General features: G+C 47.0%; 1 protein-coding gene across 1 annotated transcript in view; it reads left to right on the top strand.

The window, feature by feature from the left end:
* The window catches only part of kirrel3a (kirre like nephrin family adhesion molecule 3a), a 194,297-nt gene that overhangs the window by 107,793 nt on the left and 67,386 nt on the right, over positions 1–19,118 (top strand). Inside the window, exons 2-3 of the mRNA XM_072659119.1 lie at positions 7,394–7,543; positions 15,770–15,919. Of these exons, the coding sequence (XP_072515220.1) occupies positions 7,394–7,543; positions 15,770–15,919 (300 nt within the window). The remainder of the gene's footprint in view (positions 1–7,393; positions 7,544–15,769; positions 15,920–19,118) is intronic.

Below are 19,118 nucleotides of genomic sequence, written 5' to 3'. Positions count from 1 at the left end.
AGGGTAGCGTAGAGTAGGGTACGGTAGAGTAGAGTAGGGTAGGGTACCATAGAGAGGAGTAGGGTAGAGTAGGGTAGAGTAGAGTAGGGTACTGTTGGGTATCATAGAGAGGAGTAGAGTAGGGTAGCGTAGGGTAGTCTAGGGTACAGTAGAGTAGTGCAGGGTACAGTAGGGTAGGGTAGAGTAGTGTAGGTTACAGTAGAGTAGTGTAGGGTACAGTAGTGTAGGTTACAGTAGAGTAGTGTAGGGTAGAGTAGAGTAGGGTAGAGTAGTAGGGTAGTGTAGGGTACAGTAGGGTAGGGTAGAGTAGTGTAGGGTACAGTAGAGTAGGGTAGGGTAGAGTAGGGTAGGGTAGTGTAGGGTACAGTAGGGTAGAGTAGGGTACAGTAGAGTAGGGTAGTGTACAGTAGAGTAGGGTAGAGTAGAGTAGGGTACAGTAGAGTAGGGTAGGGTAGAGTAGAGTAGGATAGGGTAGAGTAGAGTAGGGTAGGGTACCATAGAGAGGAGTAGGGTACAGTAGAGTAGGGTAGAGTAGAGTAGGGTACAGTAGAGTAGAATAGGGTACAGTAGAGGAGTGTAGGGTACAGTAGAGTAGGGTAGGGTAGAGTAGAGTAGGGTAGGGTAGAGTAGAATAGGGTACAGTAGAGTAGTGTAGGGTACAGTAGAGTAGTGTAGGGTACAGTAGAGTAGTGTAGGGTGGAGTAGAGTAGTGTAGGGTACAGTAGAGTAGTGTAGGGTAGAGTAGAGTAGGGTAGGTTAGGGTATGACCGCTCTTGTCGCTCACTCCAAAATCCGGTAGAAAGCCAGTCACTCCAACAAAAGCAGGATCATCTCTTTTTGAATTTGCAGCGTTGAATGAAGAAGCATTATTATACATTATAATGACGTGACTGTTGCCGCGTTTCCCCGCCACGGCAGCTTTTGTGCTTTAGCTCAGGTGAGCTGAAAAAGTCTGCCTCTTAATCAATAAAATCCCAGAAGAAACATCAGGAGACCTTTGATTTGAGCCCTGAAACTCAGGCACGCACGGCCGGATGCATTATTCATTATTTTTTACAGTAGGGTTCCTTTTTTTTCGGCAGGGAATTAACATTAACCCACCTGAGTTTCTTAATTAACTGCCACCTTAAATTGGAACCGTTCTGGCAAATCACACAGGTGCACGTTCTCAGCTCATTTTATTCAGTGTCTGTTAGAAGGCGGTGTGTTATAATGATACGAGGGTTTTTTTTAGCCTATCCCTGCTTATGAAATGCACATCTCCCAGGAGCAGCCGGGTGGAGCTTAGCACGCCTGTTTTCTCCGTTATTTAAATGTAGCTGTGTTATTTATTTGATTAATTAATTAAATAATTTATTTATTTGATGAGGTTAGAGCTCCGGCCTATTGATGGCAGGATTGTGGGTTCGATACCCGGGCGCTTGCGTCCAGCTTCCATTCGTCCTTCAAGAACTTCCATTCGTCTGCCTGGAAAAGCCTCCGTCTCACAGGCTCAGACTCGGACGCACAGACAGAGCGTTCATACGAGCAATTTAATGGACGCTGCCAAATGCTCGTTTATTCTGGGACTGTAAACATAAACGCAGGAACAGGTGGCTCGCTAAGGTTGAATTAAGCTCACGCAAACAAGCAACTGTAATAGCGCAGGTGTTACTGCCGAGAAATCCGAGGCCGAGGCTGTTTCGGCCTGCGGCGCAGCGATTCCAGTGCTTTGGCTGAAGCCTTTTTTAAGCCCAGAGATCTTCACACACTGACCGGTGGCAAGGGCCAGCTCTGCTCTCTCTGGAGCAACGAAGGGCTCAAGGGAGCCACAGCAGTCATTATCGGCTGGGATCAATCCCCCCCCCCTGAGCCATGAATACTATCACACTGGCTGTGTGCCGTGTCTCTCTTGTTCATATCGCTGCTCTGTATCCAGCAGGGCCCTGACACTGCTGGTGAGGGGGCTGATTCCTAGAGGAGGCCGAGGAGCCGAGGTGAAAGTATGAAAGCCTCCGAGCTTCAGGCAGGAGCAGAGAAATCACCTGTTTTCCTTTCTTTTAGTCAAATCTGACATGTGAGGAAGTCGGATAATGAGACGTGGAATTGAGTATTTTGCCGATTTTTAAACCGATTAATCGAATAATTGCTTAATGGATTAATCGGATAAATCATACTTTAGCGATTTTAACTTATCAATAGTTTTTATTCAAACTCAACATTTTTACTAGAGCAAAGCTTAAAACCTTTGGCATATTGGCTCCAAAACTGAGCCCTTTTAGTCAACCTTTCTGTGAAACTTTTATAATGCACATGAAAAGAAACGATGAAATATGAAGATATGTATCCTTATTTTTGTCTTAATTAAAGATTCATTGAGAATAAAGACTAAATGACATGAGTGAGATCTTGGTGCATTCTAACAAGGGCTAGTGTTAGCGGTTAGCAACCGTAAACCTACGCTGTGGAGGTTCTGAGTCCAGGCTATTGATGGCAGGGTTGTGGGTTTGATACCCGGGCTCAGCAAGCTGCCACTGTTGGGCCCTTGAGCAAGGCCCTTCACCCTCTCTCTCTTCCCCGGGCGCTGAAGTTGGCTGCCCACCGCTCTGGGTGTGTGTGTGTGCTCACTGCCCCTAGTTCACTAGTGTGTGTGTGTCTTTCTTTATCAAATCAAGCCATTAGCAGACAGTCAGTGCATCCAACAATAAAGGCAGCATTAAGCTTTATTTATATACAGTGCTAAAAAGCATGGGAGCGTCAAGTGAGCTCAAATTCCACATGCCAGAGGCAGATGCAAGGCCCATGTGGCTGCCTCTACAATCTCTCGAAATAGCAGACAGTTCAGTCGACAGAGCCGGTGCAGTTCACAGTACAACCAGACAACTGGGTCAGGGCATCTCCAAAACATCAGGCAGGTCTTGTGAGGTGTGTGTGTGGGTGCTCAAATGAAAGGACAACGGGGTCCTGGGCAGCTAAGGCTCATTGATGCTCTTGGAGGTCATACAGGACTTAAGGGATCTGCTGCTGACATGTGGGAGGGCCGGATACCGCAGCAGGACACCTTCAGAGGTCTTGTTGAGTCCATGCCTGTTGATGGCTGATTGGGGTGGGTGTGTGTGTTAGTGTGTGTGTGTTAGTGTGTGTGTGTGTGTGTGTGTATATATTGATCTATGTCCATGATCATCACTCTTCTTGCTGCTTAGTTCCTAAAGGGATCATGTTCACTGCTTAAGTATCCTAAACAACACTGGTCCCACCTCTCAACTTACAGGACTTAAAGGATCTGCTGCCAACGCCGTGGTACCAGATACCCCAGCAGGACACCTTCAGAGGTCTTGTGGAGTCCATGGCTCAACGGGTCAGAGCTGTTTTAGTGGCAGGTGATGCTACATTGATGTATATATATATATATATATATATATATATATATATATATATATATATATATATATATATATATATATAAATGCAGTGGTCAGTACCTACTGAAAGAGCTCCAAGGCAGGACATCCCGACAGCTCTGTCATAGTCGAGGTCCCCGGAGGCCTCACCTCATACAGGACTTAAAGAACCTTCTGCTAACGTCTTGTATCCAGATACCTCAGCAGGACACCTTCAGAGGTCTTGTGGAGTCCATGGCTCAACGGGTCAGAGCTGTTTTAGTGGCAGGTGATGCTACATTGATGTATATATATATATATATATATATATATTATATATATATATATATATATATATATAAATGCAGTGGTCAGTACCTACTGAAAGAGCTCCAAGGCAGGACATCCCGACAGCTCTGTCATAGTCGAGGTCCCCGGAGGCCTCACCTCATACAGGACTTAAAGAACCTTCTGCTAACGTCTTGTATCCAGATACCTCAGCAGGACACCTTCCGAGGTCTCGTGGAGTCCATGGCCTTGTGGGTGAGAGCTGTTTTGGCTGCACGAGGGGGACCTACACAACCTACCAGCCTATACGCAATAACCGTATGTCATGATAAAGCTAAGGCCAGCCTGGAGGCAGATTTGAGCCACGAGGGGAGTAGATGGAAAGGAAATGGCTGGGATGTATACCGGGATAAAGGTAACACGTGTGGACAACATGGTGTCATAACTGTAGAACTACAGCTCTAGGCTCAGAATCTAAACCTAAAATCAGTAAGTATGCCACTAGACTAAGGCTCTGTGGCTTGATTTCAGTAATGCTAATGCTAATTCTCAAAACCTCACTTGCTGTAAACCAACAGTACTTTCTGGTGTTTTTACACCAGCCTCCTACAGCTGCTACATCATGCGTCTGGCTTCTGATGAAATTATTATTTTACACTGAATTCCTCACCCTTGCTGAGTATTGCCTCTCTTAATAATTATCACCACCAGCTGTTTCACATACTGTACGTTAACCTGTCGTCTCACCTCCCCGGTGAACTTTTAATGAAGTCTTCTTGGCTTTTCATTTCCGCCAGGTGGGAGAATATTACGCCTTTCAGCTTTCAGCCTCATGCGTTTATTATTTTTGATTTTTATAAATGCCAGGCCGAAAAAGAGGAGGAACAAGATTAGTCTGGTCGGCCGTTTCGACCGGTCGGGCCAGTGTCGGGCCCACCCAGGGCCCCAGTGAGCAGCCAGAGGCCTTAGTGGCAAGGGAAAACTCCCTCAGAGCTGGAGGATGAAACCTCGGGAGGGACCAAGACTCACAAAGGGGACCCGACCCGTCCTCCTCTGATCAGAACTATTTATTAATTATTGATAAAAGTCACAGAACCACCTGAAGACCTAAAGGTGTGCAGCGTATTCTTAATCATAATATAATAATCATGTCCTGGCAGCGATGGTCAGAGTCCATTTGGCCCATTTTAGTCCATTTAACATGGTCATTAGGCATGGTCATTCAGTGTGGAGTAGGCTACTCCTGTGGACGCTGATCAAAAGGGGCCATAAGGGTTTAGCTAGCTGTGCCAAACCCAATGTTATTTAGAGCACTGCTTCCCAACCCTGCTTCTGGAGGCACCCTGCCCCACACATTATAGGGGATCCCCTGCCTGGACACCCCCCTGCCACTCTGAAGGAGCTTGTCAATGAGCTGATCAATTGATGGCAGGGCAAGAGTAAGGTGCCTCCAGAACCAGAGCACTAGCTTTAGGAGGAACCACCATATCCACAGATTAAGGGGGTCCCGAGTGCTGTGGAGGAGAAGTCCATATCCAGCACCTTGATAGCACCCAACACCCACCCAGACCTGCATAACTGAGCCATTTCTCCAGGTTAGGATGTTCTGGTGTTGGTTTCTCCTCAGCAGAATGGTGAGAGCAGACGTCTAGACGTCTAGACGTTTGGGTGGATGTTTTGGATTTCGCTCCTAGCTAAGCTAGTTAGCGTTAAATAGCCTGTTGGAATATGGGTTTAGCAAAGCTAGCCACAGATGGAGGTCCTCTCCTTTGGAAGGTGGTGGATATGGTGGACTTCTATGGTGCTCAACAGCATTCGGGACCCCCTCTAACTCAGCATATCCCACTGTGGATCCACTCTGAACAAAGATGGCGGCCCCCCCTCCATGGACAGTAAGGTGGGTATCGTAGCTGCCTTTCCTCTGCTTTTCACTTCAACGCACCATAGTGAAGAGCCAGGACGAAGGGAACGCGTGCTAGCTAGCTAGCTGTCGGCTTCAAGGCCGCAACAAGGCCGAGGGGGTGGTGGGGGGGTTGGGGGGGTGGTGGTATAAATTGGTCCGAGGTATCTCTCAAAATTCCTCCTCATGTTCTCCATCCCAGCGGCCCGTGGAGATTTGCCTAAATCAATGTACGGCTGGGTATTATTTATGAAAGGCTCGTCTCGGAGAGCCGCAGTTTATTGAATTTAAGACGGAATCGACCAGAGGAGTCCCCGGGGGCCCTCGGCGGCTCTGCTGTTTTCCTGAACGTGTCGTCTGCTTCCACTTTAAAAGACAAGATGGAGGCTTAGGGAGGGGGGAGCGCCACCCGCTCTTGTAAACACACGACAAACTCCGCTTGAGATGTTAATGCTATGTTCAGTAACCCCCGTCGATATATTCACAGCGCCTCTTTTTCACCTCGCCTTAGAGGTTCTCCCGGCTCCCGCGCAGAAAATAGCTCCCTTACTCTGCGGCTTAATGAGCTCCCACCGCCAGCACACACGCCTTCAGGGCGCGGCTTTACGCTGGGCATGCGTCCTGGTTAGTTTTCCCTCTGAAGGTTTCTGCGCTCTCGTCTCCGCTGCAGCAGAAAGCTCTGACTGATTAACCTTGACCTTAAAATCTGACCCTAAAAGGGTGAAGTTTTGGTTAAGGTTGGGGTTTAGTGCTGATTTGACGGGAAGGTTGGGTTTAGAGATGATTCTAGGGGTAGGGTTAGGTTTAGGGTTAGGTTTTAGAGCTGATTCTAGGGGTAGGGTTAGGTTTAGGGTTAGGTTTTAGAGCTGATTCTAGGGGTAGGGTTTAGGGTTAGGTTTAGGTTTTAGAGCTGATTCTAGGGGTAGGGTTAGGTTTAGGGCTGATTCAAGGGGTAGGGTTTAGGGTTAGGTTTTAGGGCTGATTCAAGGGTTAGGGTTTAGGGTTAGGTTTTAGGGCTGATTCAAGGGTTAGGGTTAAGGGCTGATTTAAGGGTAAGGTTAGGTTTTAGGGTTAGGGTTTAGGGCTGATTTAAGGGGTAGGGTTTAGGGTTAGGTTTAGGGCTGATTCAAGGGTTAGGATTTAGGGTTAGGTTTTAGGGCTAATTCAAGGGTTAGGGTTTAGGGCTGATTCCAGGATAGGGTTTAGGACTGATTTGAAGAGTAAAGTTAAAATAAAGTTTGTTTAGGCATAGGGTTAGGGTTAAGGCTAAGGTTAGGTTTAGGTTTCCGTGTTGACTGAAGGGTAAGGTTAAGTTTAGGCCTAGGGTTACATTCGTGGAGCAGATCAACATGAACCTAATGACAACATACATCCTAATGCCAGGCCTGGGCTAGAGGGATATAAAGCCCCTCTCCCCACCCCTGCATTGATCTGTGGAGTTTTGGGGATAATGAGGAGGGGTGGTGACGATCATCATTCAACATCCTGACCTCACTAAGGCTCGTGTCGCTGAATGCAATCAAATCCTCCAATCCTCCTTTTTCTTAAAATACCGCAGGTGTCCCAATACTTTTGTCCGTAGAGTGTAGGTGAACCAAGTGGGCAGTTGTCTAAATGGACTGTTTGTTGTTGTTGTTGTTGTTGTTGTTGTTTGTGGTAATCCATGATGGACTACAGCAGCAGGCAGCAGAAAAAAAACGCTGGAGTTATTCAATGATCTTCAAGTTTCTGAAGCCTCTCAAAGGCCCTCAAAGCGTATTTGATGATGAATAGGAGCTTCGATCACTGACCTTTCTGCCTCTTCCCCTTTTTCTCAACCCTCTGTGTCTCTGTTTCTGTCTTTCAGGAGCGTGCGCTGTGTTCGTGCAGCAGCCTCATGACGTGGTGGTGGTGGCGGGTCAGCCTGTAACTCTGCCATGCGCCATTACTGGGTTCCACGGCATGGTGCTGTGGGTGAAGGACGGCCTTGCCTTGGGAGTCAATAGAGACCTGTCCGGTAAGGGACTGTTTGTTTATATATATATATATATATATATATATATATATATATTTATTTATTTATTTATTTTCTAGTGAAACAAAGAGCGATGCCTCAGTTAGTACCGACCCTGCAGTGTATTTGGCTGAGGAGCTGGGGTTGACTAGTGATGGAGGTTATATATACGGGGGTCGAGGGAACAGCCTTAGGAGGCTTTCCCACTGTGGACTGGCTCATCCAGGTTTGCTTGCTCTGCCTTTCAGTCGAACTTGCAACTCTGGTGGGCTTTTTTTTTTTTTTTGCTCCCACAGCGCCCCCACCATGTGGCTCTCTTAAATGCAAATGGGTGAACGAGCTTATCTGGCCGTGTTCTAGGTACTAGACACAGAACAGAAATTTGACACATCGTAATTTTATGATACCGTACCCGGGATACGGGATTACCGCTCTACCGCCCAAGCCGAGCTTGGTCGCTGAAGTAGAGGCCTACCAAAGGTCATCATAAACTGTTATCCAATCGCTGCAGCTTGATCAATAAGATCAGATTTGATCTGTGATTTTTATTTATTTATTTCTTTAATTTATTTACTCAGACTGAGTACGAAGCTTTTACGGTCAGTGTCGTCTCGTGCTGCTGTGATTGCAGCATCCACGCTACTGTATCACCCTCGCGTCATTCCGAAAAGACATGCAGTCCAGCCTTGCATCATCGGGAGCGCGGCCGTCTGCGCTGTTCTTGTCAACAAACAGCTTTTTGCTTTTTGCTTTTTGCCTTTTTCGCCTTCTGCTGTGCCACCGTTCCTCAATTAAGGCCGTGTTTACTTGCTTCCTTCACAAAGTGCCTATCCAACAGTGCTCTCTTATAAAGTAGCACATTACAGTGGCGCGCTAATTGCATTTTGATCATTAATTAAAGCAAACACTTAATGTCTCCGGAGTTCCGGAGACGAGCTGTGTTACTGCTCCTGCGCTCTATACTCAGAGGATGTGTGGTACAAATTAATTGGCTCAAACTGAATCAAATATCCCAGAATTATTCAAAGGAACTGGATCGCTATTAAAAGGAAATGGCTGGGATGAAAATCGCAGGCCGTGTTAACAGAGTTCAAACGCTTACATGCCTGCATGAGTACGCCTTTCATTCTGATCGGATCGAGTTGGGCGATATCAACTTTCCCCCCTCCCCCCCCCCCGAGGAGCTAAGAAAAGCCATCTTGCGACCCCATTGGCTGTAGTCTGTGTTGATATCGCCCAACACGATCCGGAAGCGATAAAAAAACAGCCGTCTTGCGATCTCATTGGCTGTAGCTAGTCCCAACGCTTTTCACGCCACCGGATTTGTTTTGGGGGGATGGGGGGGGGGGAGGTTATTGCCCATCCCCATCTGGACCTGGCGCTAAAAAACCCACTATCTTGCGATCTCATTGGCTGTAGCCGGGGGGGGGAGGGGGGAAAGTTGATATCGCCCAACCCGATCCGGAAGCACTCAAAAACCCGCCGTCTTGCAATCTCATTGGCTGTAGCCGGGGGGAAGGGGGGAAAGTTGATATCGCCCAACCTCATCCGGAAGCGCAAAAAAACTGTCGCTGTCTTGCGATCTCATTGGTTGTAGCTAGTCCCAACACTTTTCACGCCACTTTTCACGGCGCTATGGCACAGACAAGGATTTGCACCGCCGGTGGCAGCTCCAGTGGCGGTTCTTCATACACTGCTCCCTGTTTATTGCCGTCGATGTTGTAAAACACATTTTACACATTTATTTATACAGCCAATCAAAAGGCATATGCTAATAGGCTGTACCTGTTCTCAGAATCAGACACTCAGGTTCTAATAAAAGTAGCAGAGGTGCTGTTTGCTAAAATACAACAAGAAATAAATGATAGAAAAACAACAAAAATGATTTGGTAAACAAACAATAAACCAGCATGTTCTAAAACTGTAAAAATAGCAGTTACTGTTTCAAGACTAAAAAAATAAAGAAGGAGCATTCAGGTAAACAAGCCATCTCCTGGTGGCAGAATCTGAGCTGCAGAATCCTCTCGGATCAGAACCCTGATTAACATATGCCTTTTAAACATACGCTAGATGTCCAACTATTTATGGACACCATCAAAAGCAGGATCAGCTCAGAAGAAACAATGAATGAATGAGCAGGTGTCCAAATACTTTTGTCTAATATAGCGTATGTGTTAATAAGAGTATGTCCATTTCAGCCTCTTGCTGGGACATCACCGCCAGGCTCATTCATGTGGAGTTTTTTTGTGTGAAGGTGTGGTGTTGTTGTTGTTGTTGTTGTTTATCGTTGTTTAAAGTGATAGATTTTATTTCTGAACAAGCAAAGCGATGCTGGATCGGTGTGAAATCTGGACGCTTTAGTCTGCGATCTCATTGGTTGTAGCTAGTTCCAACACTTTTCCCACAACCGGATTTGTCGAGGGGGAGGGGGGAAAGTTGATATTGCCCAACCCGATCCGGAAGCGCTAAAAACAGCCATCTTGCGATCTCATTGGCTGTAGCTACATTGGCTGACTAGCTACAACCAATGAGATCGCAAGACTGCATGTTTTTAGCGCTTCCGGATCGGGTTGGGTGATATCCACTCCCCAAAAGTTCTCTCGGGGGAGGAGGGGGAGGGAAGTTGATATCGCCCAACCCGATCCAGAAAAACGCTAAAAAACACGTTGTCTTGCGATCTCATTTGCTGTAGCTAGTCCCAACACTTTTTCTTACGTCCGAGCCGGCAATGTGGTGCAGACGATGATTTGCCGACTAAAGCTGTAGTCTTAATTGACGAAGGAACTGCTTTAGTCTACAAATCGGAATACTGCGGTAAATATCGTTGTCTTTAAATATCGTGATAAAATACAAATTACCATATCGCCCAGCTCTGGTTTAAAGTTTGAAGGTAATGAAATTGCGGGAGGATGAGCTGCATATTTGGAGATTGGAGTGAGTTTGATGGATTGGTCTTCCTAATCTTAAATCTGGGCTTAGAAATGAATCTTTTGTGTCATTTATTTTTGGATATATTCCACTTTACTGGTTTGGCTCATCAGTAGAGACACTGGCGATGGAAATTTATCTCCCTCCAGATGGAGCTTTTAGTTGAACTGCATTGCAGCTCTAATGAATGCAAAATGCATGATTTACAGCTCCAAACTGTAGAACGTCAACATAGCAATATATTCCCCTTAATTCTTTAAATACGCTCCCCAACGAGCGCTGTGCATTATTCTCCAACTTCATTACGCATTACGTAATCATATCGTCACTTGCAGCTCGTTTATTACCGTCGTCCTAACGCAGGCCTGCTGTTTCGAACAAGGTCACCGAGGTCAAGCTGTTTAAGATCCGTTTTTTTAATAGAGCAGCCCAGGCTCTTTTAAGAAGCGCCCAGAGCAAGGTTTCGTTCAGCGCGGAGGTGCCGCCGCCGCTGCCACCGCCCCTGCCACCGCCCCTGCTGCTGGAGCACAGCTCTCGCCCACAGTTAGCTCTTACGCTCTTACGTTCGAGAAGAAGGCTTATAGTTAGCCTCACGTTCAGGGTTAGCTTCAGATGCGGTTCACACGGCGAGCTTTAACGCTCAGGCTGACCGGCTCCGAGCCTTCGTTTATTCCCGTCTCTCGTCAGAACGAAGTACGAGCTATTGATTTCTCAGCATCTGACAAAAGCAGAAAGCACGTATTTAACAGCAAATGGAATCACACACACACACACACACACACAGAGGCCTCAACGTCTCAGTCTAATATGAGATCTCGGAGTGTTTCAGGCCTGAGAGTTTGGGGGAGGGGCTCATTAACACTGGCTCGCTTTCGCACAGAAGGCTTTCCTGCGAACCGTGGATCGATTGCGCAATCTTGAACGTCACTTCCCGAAGGTGGTTGGGGGGGTGGAGGTGATGATGAAGAAGATGCAGTCAGGTCAGTGGTCATCTAGCTAGCTACACACTAACTAAATGTCTCCAGCCGGCTAACTGCCCGCCTGCACACCGGCGAGGCCCCGGATTTAAAGGGTGCTCTTGATGATGGAATGAGCGTCAGTTTATACATTGGTTTCCCTGGAAGTTTGTCTTTTTTAGCTCCAGCCTCAGGCAGCGTTTAGTCATGGACAGAGCTCTTTAATTGAGCCTCTAAGGGCTCCGCTGTCCCATTACATTCACTCCGTCTCACTCCGGCCTGCGAAGGTATCCAGGGAGTCAGGGGTTTCATCGGATTGCAGTATAATGGCTGGAGCTGGCTGCGCTACTGAAGACAGAAGCGGGCTGACGCTTAAACAGACATCAGTAGATGCTTGATGGCTGACGGGAGCTCGGAGAGCACTCTTGCGTGCCTCTGCTGTGGGATAAACAGTGTTTTTTTTCTGTGGCCGATCAACGGCGAAGTGAAGAGAGTTGGAACGAATCGTTCTGGCTGTGAATGCTGTGGGCGGGGCTTGGCTGAGAAAGCGTGGACCAACTGTTTGGCTCAGTGAGGTGGGCCGTGGTTCGTGGTAGCTCACTACTACGGTGGGCTTGTTGGGTTTTTCCCAAACATTTGGGAGAGCGTGACCTCACCGATCAGTGAGCGCCCCCATCCTGTGGATCTCTTAAATGCACATGGGGAATGAGCCGATTTTAGTGCTTGATGCTAGACGGGTGGGAAGTCCGTACCTTCCGAGTGTCGGGGGCATTGATGGTGGGAAAACGACGAAATGGACGAAAGTCGGAAAAATTAAGCGAAGATGACGAAGATGAAGCAGCCGGGTCAGTTGTCGTTTAGCTATCTATCTACTAACTCCCTATACTAGCTATACATTCACTATCACTATTGAGCTTATTTGGCCGTGAAATTTGACACATCAGGCGTCGTAATTGTGAAACAGCGCCCTGTTTTCAAACTAACGTCAAAATTTTTACATTTCACGGTATACCGTAGTACCGTTACGTGAAAATATGAGTAACTGGGTATGTTTTGGGTCAACTGTACGAGAAATAGACGGCTAGTTGTTGTTTTTCCCATCATTTTTTTATTTTATATCAGTTCTCACTGGGTGAATCTTTGGGATCGACCAATTACGGAAGGCCTTTATTACTGTCAGACCGTGAAAACTCCAAAACATCCAGATCGGATTCATACTGGATTAGATTCGAGTCAGGTCGGCTGTGCTCTGCTCAACTAAACGACACCATAGGAGAGTTTGCAATCGTGTGTTTTTCAAGCTTCAGTGAGTTCTACTCATAAAGCCTCTGAAAAAAAAGAGAGAGAAATAATAAATAAATAATTAAATAAATAAATAAATAAATAAATAGAGTAAACGTGGGCCGAATTGATTGCGGCGCCACTCGATGCATTCCTCTCTTTATTTCTTCTTTATTCTTTTAGCCCCCTCATTCATCCCTTTATTGCTTTGATCAGCCTTCACTCAGCCAAGGTTCATCCCTGTTTCTCTCCATTGATGTGCCAATGAGATGCCCACACTCCTCTATGTGGAAATAAATCATTGTCCCCGCTCCCACTCGTCGGCTCTGCTGCTCTAACATCAACCCGAAAGCCATTTTTGCAGGACTCATTAAATTCAGTAGGTCCGTCTCACTTGCACACCCCCTCCCCCCCACCTCCTCCACCTCCTCCTCCCTTGTAAATGACAGCCATTGTTTTAAGCTGTTCAGTAAAGAATATTAAAAAGAATATATCATGGGTGCGTGCAGATGATTCTCCACATCAGCGGCTCTAATAAAAGTGTTTTTGTTAAATAAAACAGGGCCTTAAACTGCGAGAGGCGCTCCAGGAACAAAAAGGAGAAACGTCTGATTAAAAAAGAGAGGGACCTCCGCTCCACGGACTGTAGAAGAGACTGTCGGAGAAGTTCTGAGGCTGTCTGTGTTTGTAAGACTCCCCGTCAGATTGATGAGGACTGCATTGCCAACGAACTCGCTTTTCCAACTGTCGCTGATGCAGCATCGCTAGGTAGCCTAGCGCGCTCGGAGCCGATACAGCAGCTAAAAGATGTTCTTTTCTTTTCTGTAAATACATCTTTCAGCTCTTTATTACCTTTATTACCTTTAGTACTTTCTACTTTTTTTAATTTATCCCCTACCCTATTTATTGTTTAGTGTAATTTTCCTTTAGTTTAAGACTGTGTTCTGTGTTTCTTTGTTACTTGTCATACGTGTTGCTCTCACCAAGACAAATTCCTTGTATGGGTAACATACTTGGTGAAATAAAGAGATTCTGATTCTGATTCTGATTCTGATTCTGAGCTAACAGAGGCCTGTGCTGACCCGCATCACAACTGTCAGGAGTGATACAGGGAGGAAGTGCCGTCGACTCACCCCTGAGAAAGAGCAAGGCCAATTGTGCTCCCTCTGACTTCGGCTGCTGATGGCAAAGTTACTGGCTATTAAACCCTGCATGCACTGCAAATTCATACTGGATTACAGTCACTCCACAATTATTAATAATGGGCTATTAAACCCTGCATGCACTGCAGATTCATACTGGATTAGTCATTTTCACAATAATTAATGACTGGCTATTAAACCCTGCATGCACTGCAGATTCATACTGGATTACAGTCATTTTCACAATTATTAATAATGGGCTATTAAACCCTGCATGCACTGCAGATTCATACTGGATTACAGTCATTTTCACAGTTATTAATGACTGGCTATTAAACCCTGCATGCACTGCAGATTCATACTGGATTACAGTCACTCCACAATTATTAATAATGGGCTATTAAACCCTGCATGCACTGCAGATTCATACTGGATTACAGTCATTTTCACAATTATTAATGACTGGCTATTAAACCCTGCATGCACTGCAGATTCATACTGGATTACAGTCATTTTTACAATTATTAATAATGGGCTATTAAACCCTGCATGCACTGCAGATTCATACTGGATTACAGTCATTTTCACAATTATTAATGACTGGCTATTAAACCCTGCATGCACTGCAGATTCATACTGGATTACAGTCATTTTTACAATTATTAATAATGGGCTATTAAACCCTGCATGCACTGCAGATTCATACTGGATTGCAGTCACTCCACAATCGTTACTGTTAAGCCTAAAAAAAAAAAACTCCACACAGATTCATACCGGTTTCAAATCCCTGCAATTACAGAACCTCCTCCGGTAAAACCGATCTAGCTCCAGCTCCAGCAGAGCTGCGCTCTAATCCTCAGTGACCGTAAACTCGGCCTCCTGAGTCCTCTGTCAGGTCCGTGTCCTCCTGTCATACATGTCAGATGTGCTCACAGTGGATTCACCCCACCGCTCGACTCCCACTCGGGCTGCTCCACCTCCGCCTTGACCTCTGTGGACCCCAGCCGTTTACACCTCTTACTCCTTTTTCCTTCTGTCCTGGCTGCAGCTAGTAGCTCTTTTTCCTTCTTTTTAATCATTTCACAAAGTGCCAGCTGCCTTGGATGAAGCCCAAACCGAACGCGAGGAATGCTAAACCTGAGCTGTTCCTGGCTGCCAGTTGTAGCGCAGAGTGAATAGAGTGGGTATCTGCGGGAGCGTTGTAGAGGTCCTGAGTTCTCGGAGACTCTGAAGACTGAAGCTGATCATGAACCTAAATCAAAATAAAAGCCTAATTCAGGTTCCCAGCCTGATCAGGACCGTGTGGGTGACCGTGCTGTAGCTACAGCGGCGTACACAACCCCATACGACGGCAGGCCTGTGAATCCGTCCACCAGATCACGGAGGAAAAGTGACATTCAACATTCGAGAATGACCGCCGTAACCCTTCTGTGGGAGGCCTGAGAAACATTAGCAGTTAGCATTTAGCATTTAGCATTTACTAACCAAGTACGGTGTTAAAGCTAACACTCACATAAAATAAGCCTGTGTTCCTTTCAGGGAGAACCCTGTTGCACCTCCAGGCTGAGGACAGCTAGTCTGCAACGCTGTGGACAAATACTGGGACCTTTGGGATATTTGGGATATATGCCTATATCCCATAGGCATACTTACACTGGGTGGAGGGAGGGGCCCTCCGGAGCCAGATTAGCTTCATTATAGAGAAAATGTAGGTTCCCAGGGGCCACATTCATACAGGGCATACATTTGCTGATATTTTAGCAAAGTGAGCAGCTCTAGATTATTGAAAAAAAATATTTATTTATTTATTTATTTGTTTGTTTGTTTGTTTGTTTGTTTGTTTTTCTTGTCTCAAACTTTAATCGATTGTCAATTTTTGACCGTAGTTGAAAACCCGTCCCTTGTTGTCTCTTCTTTTGCAGGTCACCCCCGCTACGATGTCATCGGGGACCACAGTAAAGGCGAGTACCACCTCCTGATCCAAAGGACCGAACCGGGCGATGACGGAAGCTTCGAGTGTCAGGGCATCCAAGCCGCCATCAGGTCACGGCCCGCTCGCCTGACCGTTCTAGGTCAGTTCCTGGTCCGCTCTTTTATCGAGCGCTTTAACCGTGGAGCGTGGAAATGTGCTCACGCCCCGACCCCGCAGGCGAGTCAGAGGCGGAGTACAGTGACCCGGCTGAGGAGTAGCCGGTCCGGGCCGCGCGAGGAGAAGGGAGGCCTGGTTTCTTCCGGGTCTAATCGCAGGGCCGGTGCTAAGTGGACACGTGAATGGGATAAATGTGTCTGGTTCTCAGATCAGGGCTAATCAGCTGTAGTAAAAGACCTCAGATATGTTTTCCATCTCCCGCGATTCGCAATCAATGAGGCTCTGATGCAAATGCATTGCATCAGATGGGCCTGTGGGCAGGCAATAGCAGGGCTTATTATCATTATTGATCTCCGCTCCTTGTTAAAACCATGATATATTCCGAGGGTATAAGTTCATTATTCTGGCTCCGGAGCGTCAGTGTTTTTCGGCCAAGTTAAAATCTAAAGCTGGTTACTTAGAGGGAAGTGAAGATGTTCGTGATTTCAGGTCCATTAAAATGATTAATTATAGATGAGAGGGCATCCATTTGTTTTGTTTTTTTTTTTATTATTTTTTAGTCCTTTCTCTCTGGTCGGGTGGCAGCAGAGACAAATCATCGGGCTCCCCTGGGCACGGCCATTAGCCTGACATTTAATCCCAGACAAACTGGCTTACTTCTGAAAAGTTGCATACAAAGCCACAAGCTGGCTCCTGAGTGAGGTAATGAAGTTAATGTATGGGTGGTGTCACAATCAATCCCCTACTGTCACTCCCTCCCTCCCTCCCTCCCTTCTCCCTCCCTCCCTCCCTTCTCCCTCCCTCCCTCCCTTCTCCCTCCTCCCTCCCTCCCTCCCTCCCTCCTCCCTCCCTCCCTTCTCTCTTTCCCCTCCCAGAGAGGACAGTGCACTGTGACCACAGCCTCACACACACACACACACACTAACCCCCCCCTCGCTCTCTCTAGCTGCTCCCCCTCGCTCTCTCTCTCTCTCCCCCTTTGTCCTTTCTCTTAATTTCTCTCCCTCCATTTATTTCTCTCTATTCTTTCTCTTTGCTCTTTTTCAGTCTCTCTCTCTCTCTCTCTCCCTCTCTCTCTCTAGCTACTTTCTTTCTCTGTCTCTCTTTAGCTTCTCTCTCTCTCTCTCTTTAGCTTCTCTCTCTCCCTCTATCTAGCTTCTCTCTCTCTCTCCCTCTCTCTCTCTCTAGCTTCTCTCTCTCTCTCTCTCTCTAGCTTCCCTCTCTCTCTCTAGCTTCTCTCTCTCTCTCTAGCTTCTCTCTCTCTCTCTCTCTCTCTCTCTCTCTCTCTCCCTCTCTCTCTCTAGCTTCTCTCTCTCTCTAGCTTCTCTCTCTCTCTCTCTCTCTCTCTCTCTCTCTCTCCCTCTCTCTCTCTAGCTTCTCTCTCTCTCTAGCTTCTCTCTCTCTCTGTCTCTCTCTCTCTGTCTCTCTCTCTCTAGCTTCTCTCTCTCTCTCTAGCTTCTCTCTCTCTCTCTCTCTCTCTCTCTCTCTCTCTCTCTCTCTCCCTCTCTCTCTCTAGCTTCTCTCTCTCTCTCTAGCTTCTCTCTCTCTCTCTCTCTCTCTCTCTCTCTCTCTCCCTCTCTCTCTCTAGCTTCTCTCTCTCTCTCTCTCTGTCTCTCTCTCTCTCTCTAGCTTCTCTCTCTTTCTTTCTCTCTCTCTCTCTCTCTCCCTCTCTCTCTCTAGCTTCTCTCTCTAGCTTCTTTCTCTCTCTCTCTCTCTGTCTCTCTCTCTCTCTCTCTAGATTCTCTCTCCCTCTCTCTCTCTAGCTTCTCTCTCTCTCTAGCTTCTCTCTCTCTCTCTCTCTCTCTCTCTCTCTCCCTCTCTCTCTCTGTCTCTCTCTCTCTCTCTCTAGCTTCTCTCTCTTTCTTTCTCTCTCTCTCTCTCTCCCTCTCTCTCTCTAGCTTCTCTCTCTCTCTCTCTGTCTCTCTCTCTCTCTAGATTCTCTCTCCCTCTCTCTCTCTAGCTTCTTTCTCTCTCTCTCTCTGTCTCTCTCTCTCTCTAGATTCTCTCTCCCTCTCTCTCTCTAGCTTCTCTCTCTCTCTCTCCCTCTCTCTCTCTAGCTTCTCTCTCTCTCTAGCTTCTTTCTCTCTCTCTGTCTCTCTCTCTCTAGCTTCTCTCTCTCTCTAGCTGCTGTGTAATTACGTAATTACATTTCAGTAATACAGTAATAAAATACTGCACAGCTGAGAACGGTACCGTGGACCATTCAACACAGGCCTCTCAGTTCGGTTCACCTGGGAGTCAGAGGAGCAAACGCAGCGCTCATCATTAGGTTGACCAATGGCCACTCAGAAACCCGCCTCCCGCCTCCTGCCCCCGCCTCCTGCCTCCGCCTCCTGCCCCCGCCTCCTGCCTCTTACTGAATGTATTTAGAAGCTGGTACTCGGGGAAACCCGCTTCAGAACAATTCATCCTCATGAGTAAAGGAACGTTTTCACAGGAAGACTCTCTCTAAACTCGGACCTTAGGGTCAGGTTTAGGTGCTCTCGGGTCACATGAGGTCTCATTAAGGAGCGCAGAGGCTGTTCTGAACACTGGGCTATAAAACATGTGGGTATTATCTTATCAGGCGTTTTTAAGATCTGTAAAAATGGAGAAAACGCCCTTACGGGCTCCAGAGGGGTCAAATAAGGCGGGATGAAGTCGTACAGAAGCAGCGTAAACGTCGCCCCCCAGGGGGCCCATACTGTATACTGCCGTATAACGGTGAGTGGATCCCACCCAACCCCACCGTGAAACTGACCCCACCAGTAGCACCCCACCCGTCTTTACCTTGAAAAGCACCCTCCCTGGAAGTGTATCAGCTCTGGTGCAGCACAGTAGCCTGTGTCTGGTGCATCGATCATGTTAACTTCAGGCCGTTTTTCAGTGCTTCTAATTTCGAGACCCCGCTGTTATGCATCCAGTCTAACGCTGGACTTGGCCAATCATTACACTCCCCTAAAAATGCACTAATAACTCTGGACTTCAGAGCTTTACCTCCGTCTCCTGAACCAGAGGTGTCCAACTCCAGTCCTGCTGCTGCTGCTCGCTTTAATGATCTCCCTCATTTGCTTCAAGAAGGACTTGATAATTAGCTGACGGGTTTAATCAGGTGTGCGGCACTGCGAAGCGCCGTAGCCGTCCAGAGCTGGAGCTCAACTCATGTTAAACACTGTCTGCTCCTCGTCTCCGTCTGCTGAATC

Source organism: Salminus brasiliensis, chromosome 16 (assembly GCF_030463535.1).
Source record: "Salminus brasiliensis chromosome 16, fSalBra1.hap2, whole genome shotgun sequence".
Classification (NCBI taxonomy): domain Eukaryota; kingdom Metazoa; phylum Chordata; class Actinopteri; order Characiformes; family Bryconidae; genus Salminus; species Salminus brasiliensis.
Note: the sequence above shows the minus strand (reverse complement) of the source record. Positions and strands in the feature narration are given on the sequence as shown.